We start from the raw sequence: 14412 nt of genomic DNA, 5'->3' as shown, positions 1-14412 counted from the left end.
TGGATGTTTCTACTCTGCCACATAATTGCAATGGGCACCCATGTCCCATGCTCTTGCCCTACTAATAATTTCATCCAGTCCATAATTAATATTACTGCAAATAATGAACATAAGAGCAAAAACTGTACAAGATGAAAAAGTCTCTTCTAGATTAAAAACTGATTAAAGATCACACCTAATACTAAAAACTGCAAAAACTGACCCAGGAAAAACTAGGCTTGAGGGAACTAACCCAAGATGATAGCTAACATTACTCAGGGTAAAATTTGCTATTGATTAAAAATTGACAAAAGAACAAAATCTTCTTGACAAAATTCAGATTTGCAAAATCTGACCTGGGAAAGCTGGATCCCGTAGAAATAATGGCTGCAAAAGACAATTTGCAATAGCAAAAGCTATAAGGACCAAAAACTAATGACTCAGCTTGTCCTCGTAAAATTTACAGAACTGATACCAATTGAACTAATGTTATTAAAATAGATAGGAAAATGTAAAAGCTTGGAAATAGTTCAATGGATAACTACTTCACATCTTCTCTCTCCTCAAATCCCCAACCTCTCCGATCCTCGCTCTCAGCTGATGACCTTATTTCCTACTTCACTGTGAAAATTAAAGCAGGCGGGAGAGAAGGCCCAGGCTCTCAGGACCAGGTCTCCCGGCCGCCACACTGCACCCTGGCCGCTGCCTTCCTCCCATCGCTCTAGGTCCCTGCCTAGATCAGCTCCCTGGTGTGGCACCACATCCCATCACCTCTTGCCTGCTGGAGGACGTCAGATCGTCAGTTCCCCCGTCTCTCCCACATCCTCAGTATTTTCTCTTTGACCATCCTATTTCTCATAGTAAAGAACCTTTCCTTGACCCCCCTCCACTTCCCATCGGCCACCACTAACTTCTTTGCTTCCCTTTATAGCAAAACTCCCAAGACAGTTGCCTGCATTCATCGTCTGCAACCCTCTCCTTTCAGCACTCCTCCTCCCACAGAGGTCACACATGGCTTCCGAGTTGGTCAATCTCACAGTCAATTCTCAGTCCTTCTTATACTTAACCTATCACAGGTATTTGGCTGTGATCACTCCGCCTCCACAAGACACGTCCTTCACTTGGCCTCCACTCTGAGCGCCATCCTCTTGGTTTTCCTCCATCCTGGCAGCCGTTCCTCTCAGTGTCCTTGACTTCTTATACTGAAGTGCCCCAGGGCTCAGTCCCTGGACCTCTGCTCTTTCCTGTCTCTCTTCATTGGTGATCATATCCAGTCCTGTTGCTCCAAATACCATCTAGATGCCAACAACTCCCAAATTTATATCTTCATTCCAGAACTCTCTTCCAAAATCCAGAATGTATACCCAGCTTCCTATTCCGCATAACCCACAGAGGTCTACTAGGCATTTCAAACTCAACACATCCCAGACTGGATTCCCAATCATCTTTCTCCACCACCATCACCCCAATCCTGCCAGACCTTCCTTATCTTAGTTGATTGTAACCACATTCTCAGTTGCTCAGGACAAAAACTTTGCAGTCAGCCTCATCTACTTTCATTCCCTCACACACCCCATCCTAAGCATCAGGAAATCCTGCTGGTCTTACCTTCAAATGTTTCCAGAATCTGAGTATCCTCACTGCCTCCACTGCTGCCACCCTGCCTAAGCCATCATCCTCTCACCTTGGTTACACAGTAGCCCTTATTCCTATCCTTGCCCTCCACCATCTAGTCTAAACAAAGAACTTCTGAAACCTGTCAGACGGGGCCAATGGTCTGTTCAGGACCCTGCAATGGCCCCCTCTTGCACTCTAGAGTCAAGCCCTTCCAATGGCCTCCCAGGCCCAGGCGACACAACCCCTCTCAGACCTCTTCTCCCACTACTCTCCCCTCACTCCCTCCTCTTGAGCCATACTGGTCCCTTTGCTGCTCCTCTGACATAGCAGATATGCTCTCACTGTGGGGCCTCTGCTCCAGCTAGTCCCTCTGCCAAGCATATTCTTTCCCCGAACATCCAGTTGGATGACTCCTTCACTTCCTTCAAGTCTTGGTTCAAATCTCACCTCCGGATGATGCCTTCCCTGAGTACCACATCTGCACTGCAATCTGCCCCCTGCCCCTGCTCTACGTGTTCCTTTTTATGTCATACTCAATATCTTTTTAATATATCTTTTAACTCAATATCTTTTAACACCCTCAATATCTTTTAATAACTTCCAAAAGTTCACAGAAAGATTCTTATTATCTTTCAATTCTATTTTTCCACGAATTTTTATTTTTTTATATTTACTATCTGTCCTTCCCTGCTAGAAAATAAACTCAACAAGGGAAGAACCTTGTGTTTGTTTACAGATACATTCTAAGAAAAACAATGCATAGTACGCAGTAGATGTTTAGTACAATATTTACTGAATAATGAACCATACTACATAGATTAATAAAATTAATTGACTTAATGGAATTATCTCCAGAAAAATACTTTTGGAAAAAAGTCATCAATGTTAGTATAATTCTGATTTTTTAAAAAATCTTTTAGACTGAAACAAAGAGTCAAAATCTCCATAGAGTCAAATGTCATATGGGTTAAAATAGTGATGTAAAAATATCCTGTGCCCACCAGATTCAGATGCTTTACATAACTCATCTCAGGTATTATGACAACTGCACAGATGAGAACACTAAGTCTCAGCATATTAAGTGCTTACCAAAGCCACATACCAAGTCTGTGTTGGGAACAGGATTTGTCTTCAAAGGCCTATGTGCTTCCACTCTTGCCATTATACCATCCTGTCTCCCTACCACACTGAGACTTTTCCTAGCAGATTTTTAAATGATTGATTGCATGAGGAATGAGAATAGCTCAGTTTCCTATTCAACTTCCCACTACAAAGGAAGTTTGTCACTGACTACATTTGAAAACAGGACCAAACCTTCAGCAATGCATACTCACACTGGTAGACCCTCCCATTAGGCATGTTAGGGTAGAGTAAGTAAATGTGAGAAGCAGCTGGCTTACAGACATCATCCTAAAAACTTTACCATTCTCTGAGTCATAAATGATCCTTCACTATCTCAGCTATTTGCTTCTCCTATCCTCCTCAGCAAAACATATGGCAGAACATTGAAGTCAGTCATCTAATTGGATTTTTTTCAAATATATAGGTTCATTCTTTTAAAAACTTTGAGCACTGACTGAATATTTTTAAGCAGCAATTCACATACCCTCTGCAATAGGCAAAATAATGCCTTCTCCAAATATGTACACATTGTAATCCCCAAAACCTGTCAATATGTTGCCTTACGTGGTAAAAGGGATTTTGTAGACATGATTAAGGATCTTGAGATGGGAAGATTGTTCTGGATTATCTGGCTGGGCCCAATGTAATCAAAGGCCTTTATGAGAGGGAGGCAGGAGTGTCAGTCAGAGGAGACGTGATGCTGGAAGCTGGAGCGGTGCCAATGCTGCTGGGAGGCCATGAGCCAGGAACATGAAGGGCTTCCAGAGGACGGAAGAGGCAAGAATGGATTCTCCCGGACAGCCTCCCTGCTGACACCTCAATTTAGCCCAAGATCCATTTTCAGACTTCTGACCTAATAAATGTACTGTTTTAAGCCACTGAGTTTGTGGCGATTTATCATAACAGCAATAGGGAGACTCAGACACCATAGCAAGATAGTGTCATGGAAATGCTGAAGTCTCCTGATGCAACACGTGTCCATTCTGCTTTTACCTGTGTTGAGGCCAGCAGCAAACTGAGACGCAGGGAACCAAAGAAAGATCTCAGTTAACTGTACTATATGATTTTACACCCAGCAGAGAAAGCCTAGAAGACATCAGACTCCTCCCTGCCCTGACCCCACTCCTTCACAGGGGTAACAATGTGCTATTGCAATGGTCCACTATTGATGGGAACCAAGCAGCCACTGAGGCTACCTGGCAACATCAAGAAACCCTAAAAAGAAATAAAATTAGTCATTATCTCAAGTTACCTGTTCCACTGAGGGATGAGAATCATCAATGGCAGAATCAATTTACTTGGCATTTTTCAAAAGAAAAAAAAAAAGAGGCATAAAGGGACCTCAGATTGTGAGAATAGCTTTTAATTTAAAACAATTGAAGCAATAAATCATTCATCTCTCTTTCCATCACAGGCAAATATTCTCCCAAAACATCTGAGATAGTTTAAACAACAACTGTGACTAGTGCAAAATAAAATAAACACAAACTCTTTCAGGAGCTGACATCAAAACTTGCTGGGAAGGTGGGCACAGGTGACAGGCTCAGTCTGCTGAGGCCGAGGCCAGCAGCACATCGAGAGCAGCAAGATTTGCACAGTATTTCAACACACCCAGCTTTGAACAGTCCAAACAATACCTGGGGAGGGAAAACCACAAGAGAATGTTGCCCAAAATGAAACAAATATGCCCAATACCCTCATGTGGCTAACCCCCTTGGAACCTGGAAGATGCTAGAAAATAAGAGCAAAGGTAGCTCAGCTCTAGGCAAAGCTGAAGGAAGGCAGTTTGGGGCTCACTTGCTTTTGTTTTTTTAATTAGGGTCTTACATATATGAATTTATTGGTTTTTAGTCAGAAAAACCTGCTTTCTTGGAAATGTTCTGTGTCTCACAGCAAAAATATTTGTATTGCTTCTATTTGGATGCTTTGCAGAATTGCCTTTCCTATCTACGGTATCTCACTGCCTACCCCACACCAGGTAAGCCCAGAGTAGCACTGTCCAATAGAAATACATTAGCCACATGTCTAATTTTAAGATTTTTAGTAGCCACATTAAAAAAGATAATATAGGTGAAATTAGTTCTAATATATATTAAATTTTAACCAATATATCCCAAATATTGTCATTTCAGCATGTAATCAATATAAAATATTGATGGAATATTCTATATATATATATTTGGTACCAAGCCTTCAAGATCTGGTGTGTAGTTTATGTGTTACAGCGCAATCTCAATTTGGACAAGCTCCATTTCTAGTGGTCATTAGCCTTATGCAGGCTCTCTCAGGATGATTCCCTGAGTGGGAAATTTCTGTGACACTGTGTAGGTAAGTGACCTCTTACACCAGTTTAAGAGTGCAGAACCTTGTTCTGTAACCTAGGATTTCTGGCCTATACAGAATAAGGAAAGAATCACAGGGTATCTAATTCGATCCCCTGGTCCTGGCCCATCCCCTACCACCTTATCAGAGACAGCCTGTACTGGTGGTGTGAGTTAGCTACAGTGATACCTACAAGATGAAAAAGACATCCCTTTCTGTGATAGGCAACTTTGTCAGCACTTATTTGAGGATCCTAGCTATAACCGAATTAGAACTTTAAAATATCCCACAAATGTTTCAGATTTAACTGAAGGTAGTTCTGAGGCTTTTCTAGAAGAATGTTTTAAATGGATTTTTTGGTTTTGAGGGGGATGGTAGCAAAGTACCTCATGAACTGGCAAGGTGGGAGTTTCAAGAGTGGGGGAAAAAATGGGACAATTACCAAAGAAAGTAAAGCTCAGGAATAGAAATGGGGTGGAAACAGCAAAAATGACAAGTCCTAAACCAGGGTATGTAAGCTGTGACAATCCACAAACATACCATCTGAACCTCTAAGCGATCCCTCACATTTCACATGTCTGACCCTAGTAGTAACCATAGGAAAAGAAAAACACTCAGGGCAGGGAGGGACTTCTGAGCGTATCTAATCTAACCTACCTGTTTTAAAGAAAAAGGCCCATAAAATGACTCAGCCCCATCCCACTTCGAGGTGAAATTGGGGTACAAACCCAGGGGCTCTCACTGTGACCTGCAGGAGAGGCTCCAGTTCAGGTAAAGGGAATAAACGGCGCAGGGAGTGAGAGACCAAAGCTATTCCCACTGGACTTCCTGAGGCGCAAAGTGAGTAACAGGGCAACAGCAGGCACATTCTCTTGTAGGTGGGAGAAAATAGTCTATTCAATTCCAAAATTTTGAAGCAATGTTAATGTAAAATGTCATTAAATCATGATTCTTCCCATACAGTCTTTTCTGTATACTTTTTTCCTTTAAAAGGAAATCCCAATCTGAACCAAAAACTGGGTTTCTGATTAGTTGTGTGGGCATTTAGACCAACTAACAAAATAAAGTTTGATACATTAGGTGTTCCAAAGACATATTCATTGAGATTCTATGCAAACGGATATCAAAAGATATTTACAGAAAGAAAGCGCTGTCTTTCACATGAACACCCACATACTGTGAGAATTTCACAATTACACCACCATGCCTCACACAGAGGACTCCTAACAGGCTGATAATCAGTTGACACAATCCACTCATTATTCCAGTTTTCAGTCGCAAATAATCTCATATACACAGGTGTAAAATTAAGCAGTTCATTCCAGACTTTTGTTCCAGGGAAATCTGCCTTGTATATATTAAGATACACATATAAAAACATTTTTAAGCAAGAAAGAAACCCATTATTTGCTCCAGTTTTTCCTAAGTCTCAATCTGAAATAAAGAATAACACATATATAAAACCTCGCCTTGTAGAAATAGCCCTTTGTTTTGTGAGGCAGAAAAAAAGGCAGCCATAGTACACTTTCTTACAATATGTTTAGGCATCAAAAGGGCTAAACTTTTTCTACTTAATGAAATTAAGTAATTTATAGCCTATAAGCTTAAATACTGATTTTACACCATTGATTTTGCAAAGTTTTAGTTAAAAAATTTTATTTTGTTCATAACACACATGCTATCTTTGTCCACATTTCAATCCAAACCCCCAATCACCACCCCCCTCCCACAAGAAACGGCCTTTGCTTTGTGCCACCACTGATAACAAGCCATTTTGGATATGTGTTGGGAGCCATGATTCTATGATATTCACTCAGCCCCAAGGGGTCTGGATTTTGTAAGGCTCCTTAGTGTGGGGATTTCCATGGGAATCAGGAGCTGGCATAACAGAGTGGGACTGCTTTAGGATATCTGTGTCAACATCAGAAGGCGACAGCAGCGGGCACAGTTTAGTAGAGAATTACCGCACCATGAGTTCCCTCCTTCTGCCAATCTCCTTTGTCACCAAATTGAAGAAAACATCAGATGAGAGGAGGCAGGGAGCAGACTCTACCAGGGCCCACTGTGGTACATGACCTTGTACTCTCTCAAGGTTCATCATATCAAATCTCACCACTTCCTCAAAGCACAATTGGAAAGAGGAGGCAGGTGTCATCACACCTTTGTGCAGATGAGGAGAGTGAGGCACAGGCAGCAGGAGGGACTTGGCCAAGGTCCACAGCCAGTTAGGGGCAGCACCCAGGTCTCCAGGCCATGGGCCTCGGGGGCCACAGGCCTCAGGCCCCACGTCCCTCACTAGCATGGCATTAAGTGACCTCCTGTGAGATAGGCGCCCCCGTCATAACCAGAATCCTGATTGTTCACAACTCACCGCATCCAAATCCAACGTCTGTGCTTTATGTCACCCAGTTGGTTCTGCTTTATTTTCCTACAGTGTCTAGAAAGATCCTTTCAACCAAATACATGTTCATCAAACAGTAATAAATCCTTTTTCATTTGACTGGATAATCTGAAATAGAAACTCCAGAGACTCTGGAATTTGGTGCAGAGCAGCAGGAAAATTATAGAATGGTATCGTTCCACTTTTCATCACGTTTGAAACTGTGATCGAACCCCAGATTGCAACTAAAATACTGAAACAACCAAAATGAAAAGGATGGTCTTTCATAATGTCACATAAAGTTTCTTTGTATCTGAAATTCTTAAAGTGTCCAAGATCACACTGTTGGACATAGCAGATAAGCAATGAAGGCAAGTCAGGAGGTGACAAACTAAAAAAAAGGACAGAGATAAGACTCTGGCCCCAGAAAAACATGGAAATGGAGGCAGACAAAGAGATCAGAGACAGGAAAATTACAGACAAATCTGGGGCATTTAACATGATTCCATGGAGTTATCATGTGATATGGTAAGAAGAGATTAGTTACTTTAACTAAAAATAAACACTATACCTTTGGGGGAAAGAACTACTGAGAAACAGAGAATTCATCTACCTTTGACAAAGTACAATTCTATGCTGCTGCAGGCATTTGGCATCATGCCACCAAATGTCACAAACCCAAGTGAATTCTTGACAGCACTTAAAGGGATAACAGCCCTTTTTACTCCTTAAAATCCAAGTGGGAAACTAATTTTTTAACCAGTTCCTGAGTTATAATTTCATTAAAGTATTTACTTGCTTTTTCCAGATATGTTTAATACCAACTATTTAGCCTTTAAAAACCAACACATCACAGATTTCCTAGTGGACTATAAAGATCTCACACTCACTCTCACACATCCACACAATCATATGAATTTTATGTGATTTAAATTAAAAATATCATTGCAGACACTCTACTATACATAGACAGGTCAGAAATTAAAGTGTATAATGAAAGAAAATTACGTCACAAATAAAGCTCAGCCCAGTTGTTCATTTTCTATATGAAACAAGAGTGGGCTTTTCGTTTATTGTGGGTGAGGCCACACCACTGGCCACATTAATTGGTTTCTCTGGAGGCCACTACCACTCACCCCCAAAGCAAAATAGACGGCTGGGGCACATCCCATTTTTAATGTGCTGAGGACAGATTCCCCACCAGCAATATGAATACCTTTTTTTTTAAGTATCATCCTCTCCTTGAACATTTATAAAAACTATCTACAATAGTCTATCATCACTAATAGAAATTTCTTCCCAGTTCTGTTTCAGAAGGCGTCAAATGATCGTGCTCTTTAAATAAACTATAAACACCCCATGTTCTCCTTCATGTCTGGCTGTCCCAACTTTTTTTTTCTTTTTTGGCAAATTAAAAAGGCGTATGGCTTCTTCTAGCCAATTTGCACTTCTGAGGTTTAGCTTGGTATCCTGCGGTAAAAGTACATGTAGCCCAGGTCTTTAGGAGGCCTTTCTGAAGCACAAACTTTGTGGTCATTGTAGATCACCCATCTGAAAACAAAAGACAGAAACATTTGATGGTTTTAAGTCAGTTCCAGGAAACTTTGCAGAAAGAAGTTACTGCATCATATGAAGCACAATAATTAAAATAATCAAGACATTCTAAACAACAAATGTAAGTTTTTGGTATAAAAAGAAACAGAATACTGTTGGGGAATCACAACTGCTTTTTGATTCTTGAGCTCAATCAAAAAGTAGTTACTACATGTATGAGGAACCTCCAAACATTTTAAACCCTTGATGCCATAATTCCCTTTGCAGAAATCCCACAGATAGCCTCAGAAACTGAGTCAAAGAATTATGTACGACAGTATTTATTTCAGCCTTACGTATAAAATTAGCTAAGAACCAGAATTAAACATCCGTGCAGTGAGATATTATAGAACTATTAAAATTTCTTCAAAGAATATTTGGTGAAGTGAGAAAATAATCACAATATAATATGAAGTGGGAAAAAGACAGGATACAAAATTGTATGTATGTACTCTGTACATACTTTAAGCTTTTAGAAAAGTTTAAATACATGTGTATATTTGTATGTAGTATGTGTGTATATGAATATATACACAGCCTCTTTTGGGACCAATAAGACAAAGAAAAATATATCAAAATGTAGAAAATAGTTATCTTTAGGCTTCCAAGTGCATATTCCTTTTATGTTTCTGTATTTTAAAAATTCTAACTAATTTTATTGCTTTTTAAACTATAATTAAGTTGTTTTTCTTTTAAAAAAGTATTTTAAAAGCTCTATTATGCTTGGCAGTAAAAATTCACTATAAATACAAGTCCTGGTGCTCAACTATTTTACTTACCAAGTTGAGAAGACAAAATGAAAAGACACACCCAAAATGGATACAATCAAGTCTGGGTGGAAACTGGCCACTCCTGCAGTGGGAGGATGGAGTGAAAGGCCAACATCTACCAGGAGAGGCTGAGCTTCCACGTGTCTCCAGCTTCTACATGGCCTGAGCACTGCCCACCAGCAGGAGTGCTGACACACAGGCCACCAGTGGGGCCTGTGGGGATCCGGCCCAGGGAGAAGGTTCTGAAGACAGCAGCAGCCTTCCATTCCATAACTGTCTCCTTCCCAGTTTACCACACACCTAACAATTCTACCTGAGAAGCCAAGAAGCCAACTGCAAGGCTGCAATAAGGCAAAGCACCGAAGATTTAGGGTTGCCAGATAAAACACAGGTTACTCAGTTAAATTTGAATGTCAGGTGAGCAACAAATAATTTTTTAGTGTAAGTATGTCCCATGCATTATTTGGGACATACAATATTTGAGATATATTTATACTGAAAAGTATTCACTATTTATCTGAAATTCAAATTCAATAGGGCTTCCCAGTTTTCTTGTTTTGTTGTCTAAATATGGCGATCCTATAAAGGTTCCAAATATGGCATACATTCTACTACAAGAAGCGTCTTTATTTCAGCAAGTCACCTTGGTATGATGGTTGAAAATGGCTTTGAATACCAGCTCTGACACAGTTACTTACTAGCTAATGTCAAGCTATTTTGCCTCCCTGAGCCACAGTGTCTTGGTATATAAAACGGCATTAAAAGTATATCCCTCCAAGACCAATGTGAGAACGAAGTGAGATAACATAAGAAGCACTTAGTAGAGTGCCTGGCATATAGTAGGTGCTCAATAAATCATAGCTATCATTTACCTTCTGAAAAAGACTCACCTTCCTTCCTTTTTGATATGGCAAACATAATGGCCACTCATTGTAGATGTTCCCATGTGACTGATGAATGCAAATAATTCATACACTATGAAAAACAAAACAAGTCAGTTACAAGACAGCATTTCTAGAGTCAAGAGCACTTCTGATCAGAATTGAAAACCAATAGGAGTGTAATCCAGCAACTGTTTAGATTTGAAAAAGTCTATCCTTGCTATATTGACAACACACACTAAAGTGACACCACATTAAACCTGCAAATTCATGATAACAAAAGCAAGACAAAAACTATCAAAGTATAGCCGATGTTAAGTTCAAATATGGAAGGAAATTAAAATCCCACAAGCTTGTGGGTGTAGATGGCTAGTTCTGGCTCTATCGCTTCCAAACAGCATGAGAGTGGACAAGTTGTTTAATCTCTCTGAGCCTGTTTCTTCATGGAGATTAAAAAAAAATCCACCCACTTCACTGGGTTGTATGAGACCTAAGTGAGCAATTCAGACTAAAATACCATACAAATGTCAAGATTATGAGGAAGACAGCAGATAGCTTTATCATTTATAGGAAGGGATAATGCTTCCCACAAGATTTGTGACTTGCTGGTGATTACATCCTACGTGGGACCAAACTTCAGACTTCATGCTTTCTGAACAAGGAGATATACAACCTCTTATAGGGTGAGACCGATGTTTATTCTCTAACAAGTACCTCCTGCCATCAAGCATAGTACTCTGTATCAAATCCACACTGAATCAATTTTAGTTCATGTTCCTTCACCTAATCCTCGACCCACACAACACAAAACGAGTTTCATGGGTTCTGTTACAGACTGTGATGAGATAATAGAGAAACTGAGAATATTTACAGACTTTTATAGTAATTTGAAAGTAATATTCATGTCTTTGAACTTAATAAGGAAAAAGGTGGGCTTGCGTATTCATTTTCCTAGTGCTAGATTTTTATTACATTTTCCAAAAAAGTATTGGTTCCGGACAGACCCTTCCTCTTACCCCACTCTCTTCCATCCTCTCTCCCTCCTGCTTTTCACTCATGCTCGTTCACTAACTCAGCCGTCAATCCCTGGTCCTCACCTTACTCCACCATCAGCAGCATCATGCACTGTTGATCACCTCCTCCTTCCTCAGACACTTGCCCCTGGGACATGACCCTCTTGGCTGTACAGCTGCTTTGCTGGTTGCTCCATATCTGTCACCTCTGCTCATCCTCATCTCCCTGACCTTTGCATGTTGGTGACCTGGGGCTCAGGCCTTTTTTCCCCCTCTATCGACTCTCTCCCTGGGTGATCTCATCCAGTCTCATGGCAGTAAATGATATTCTTTTCTCAATTTCATTTCCAATAATGTTCATTGCTAGTGCATAGAGATACAATTGAATTTTTCATATTGATCTTGTTTCCTACAAACTTGCTGAATCCATTTATTAGTTGTAATAATCTTTTAGTGGATTCCACAGGATTTTCTATATGCCAGAGCATGTCATTGGCAAACAGAGGCAAAACAGAAGCAAAACTTTATTCTTCCTTGATAATCTAGATGCCTCTTACTTCTTTCTCTTGCCTAACTGCAATGGCTAAAGCCTCATGTACAATGATGTTAAATAAAAGTGGCAAGAGGGGACACCCTTGTCTTATTCTTGATCTTAGGGAGAGAGCGTTCAGTCTTTCACATAAGTATGAAGTGAGCTCTGGGTTTTTTGCGGACACCCTTTATCAGGGTGAGGAAGTTGCCTTCCATTCCTCATTCGTTCTCTCCTTGGCCTTGTCTACCTCAGCCAATGCAATTCCATTCTTCTGGTAACTCAGGACAAAATCTTGACTTCACTCTCACAGTCTCTACACCCATCCAACCTATCAAAAAACCTTGTCAGTATTTCCTTCAAAATATATCCGGAATCCAACCACTTCTAACCACCTCACTAGCAACCCCTGATCCAACTCACCCTCATCTCTTGTCTGAATTGCTACAGTAGCCTCTTAACTGGAGTTCCTGTTTCTTCCCTTGCCCTCTACTGACTATTCTCAGCATGGCTGCCATAGTGATCTTTTTTAAATGGAAGTCAAATTGTGGTCCTTACCCTGCCCAAAACCCTCAAGTGGCTTCCTGTATCTCAGAGTAAAATTTAATTCTTGCAATGACCTATGAAGTTCCCCATCTCCTCGCATTCTCCCCCTTACTCCCATCCAGCTACCTTCCAGCTGCTCCTCAAACACATCTGGCATGCTCTGGCCTTCAAGCCTTTACACTTACTGTTCCTTCTATCTGAAACTCTCTTTTTTCAGATGTTACATGACTTACCCCTCATTTCATTGAGGTCTCAGGTCAAATGTCACCTAATCTGAGAGGCCTTCCTGAAGCACCTTCATAAAACACCAACCCTCCCTCCCACCCCCCCCCTCACTCCTGTTGCTCCCCAGTCCCCTTTTGCTTTACTGTCCACACAGCAGGAAGTAACACCTGCCATGTCACACACTTACTTGTGCATTTATTAACTGTCTATCTCCTTTTACCTCAGTCTAGAATAGAGCTCCATAAGGACAGGGAGTTTGTTTTGTTTGCTGAAATATTCCAGGCACAGAGAACCATACTTTGCATGCAGTAGGCACTTAATAAGTATCAGCTGAATGTATAAATGAATGAATGAAGGAATAACTCCCTTTACTCCATTTACTCAGTTGATTTTATATCTTCATATAATGTATATATTTTTATAAACCACCTACCAAAGTATAAGTTGATGATAAATTAGTAAAATAACTACTTAATCAGAAGTAAATCAGAGGGAGTTGCTTTTCCCATCATTAAGTTTCTGTTGCTATCACATCAACTGACAAAAAAATCCCAGGTTTAGAACCAGAAACCAGGCAAAACAGTTGTGAATGACAATCATTTTGCCTGGTACCTGTCTTTTGAAACAATGATCAGGGACCTTTCTCTTTTCTGCCCTCTCTTTGTCTTCCACACTAAGACCACCCACCCCTACTTCAGTAAGCAAAAAAGGTGTCAGCTGAGACCTTTTCATGTTTCTAGACCCTGCTGGGTTGTTAAGCCCTTTTGGAATAATTTTACATCAAATTCCAAATCTTCAATTTGAGACATGCAATGCTGCTCTCCCAAAATGCAGCTGCCCTCTAAGAACCCCAATCAAGGCTTTTTTTCCCAAGGAACTGTCCCCTAAAACAATGACTTCAGCAATTCAACAGAATACTTAATAAGCACTTCCCACCATACCAGGATTATATCAATGAAACATTGCTCAGACACCAACACTGATTGACAAACCAGACAGACAGAAAAGGACAAAATCCTTACATCCCAATACATCCAAACACGTCATTAAGCCCCTAAAGGCATTATCCCCTTTTAGATTAAAAACAATTCATGTTTATACTCAGAATCAGAAAAATTAAATTTAAAAAGTTAGCATAAATCTTACTCCTATAATTAAAATTAACCATGTTTACCAATATAAGCAACTATCCATGCATTATTCAAGCCCTCCTGCCAGGAGCCAACAGCAAAAGAGAGAATCTCTTTCAACACATTTGCAAAAACCAAACAGATGAGAAATCTCAATTTATTGTTTGCAAAGAGAAAGTAAAGGTGAATCAACCAGACAGGGAAGCTACTGCTGATTCTTCTTCAAGTTCCCAAAGATGTCCTTCCAGAAAAATACAGCATTGTCATACACACACTCCAATATATAGAAACCCCTTTTTATCTAG

The 14412-nt window shown here is 40.3% G+C and overlaps 1 protein-coding gene across 2 annotated transcripts in view; it reads right to left on the bottom strand.

The window, feature by feature from the left end:
* Positions 1 to 4065: 4065 nt before the first annotated feature.
* Positions 4066 to 14412, bottom strand: part of USP13 (ubiquitin specific peptidase 13) — a 115099-nt gene continuing 104752 nt past the window's right edge. For both annotated transcript variants that reach the window (XM_063090043.1, XM_063090046.1), the window contains exons 20-21: positions 10674 to 10758; positions 4066 to 8971 (exon numbers count right to left, since the gene is read on the bottom strand). In XM_063090043.1, the coding sequence (XP_062946113.1) occupies positions 8878 to 8971; positions 10674 to 10758 (179 nt within the window). In that variant the 3' untranslated portion in view covers positions 4066 to 8877. The remainder of the gene's footprint in view (positions 8972 to 10673; positions 10759 to 14412) is intronic.

This window comes from Cynocephalus volans, chromosome 1, assembly GCF_027409185.1.
Source record: "Cynocephalus volans isolate mCynVol1 chromosome 1, mCynVol1.pri, whole genome shotgun sequence".
Taxonomy (NCBI): domain Eukaryota; kingdom Metazoa; phylum Chordata; class Mammalia; order Dermoptera; family Cynocephalidae; genus Cynocephalus; species Cynocephalus volans.
This window is presented reverse-complemented; position numbering and strand designations above follow the sequence as displayed.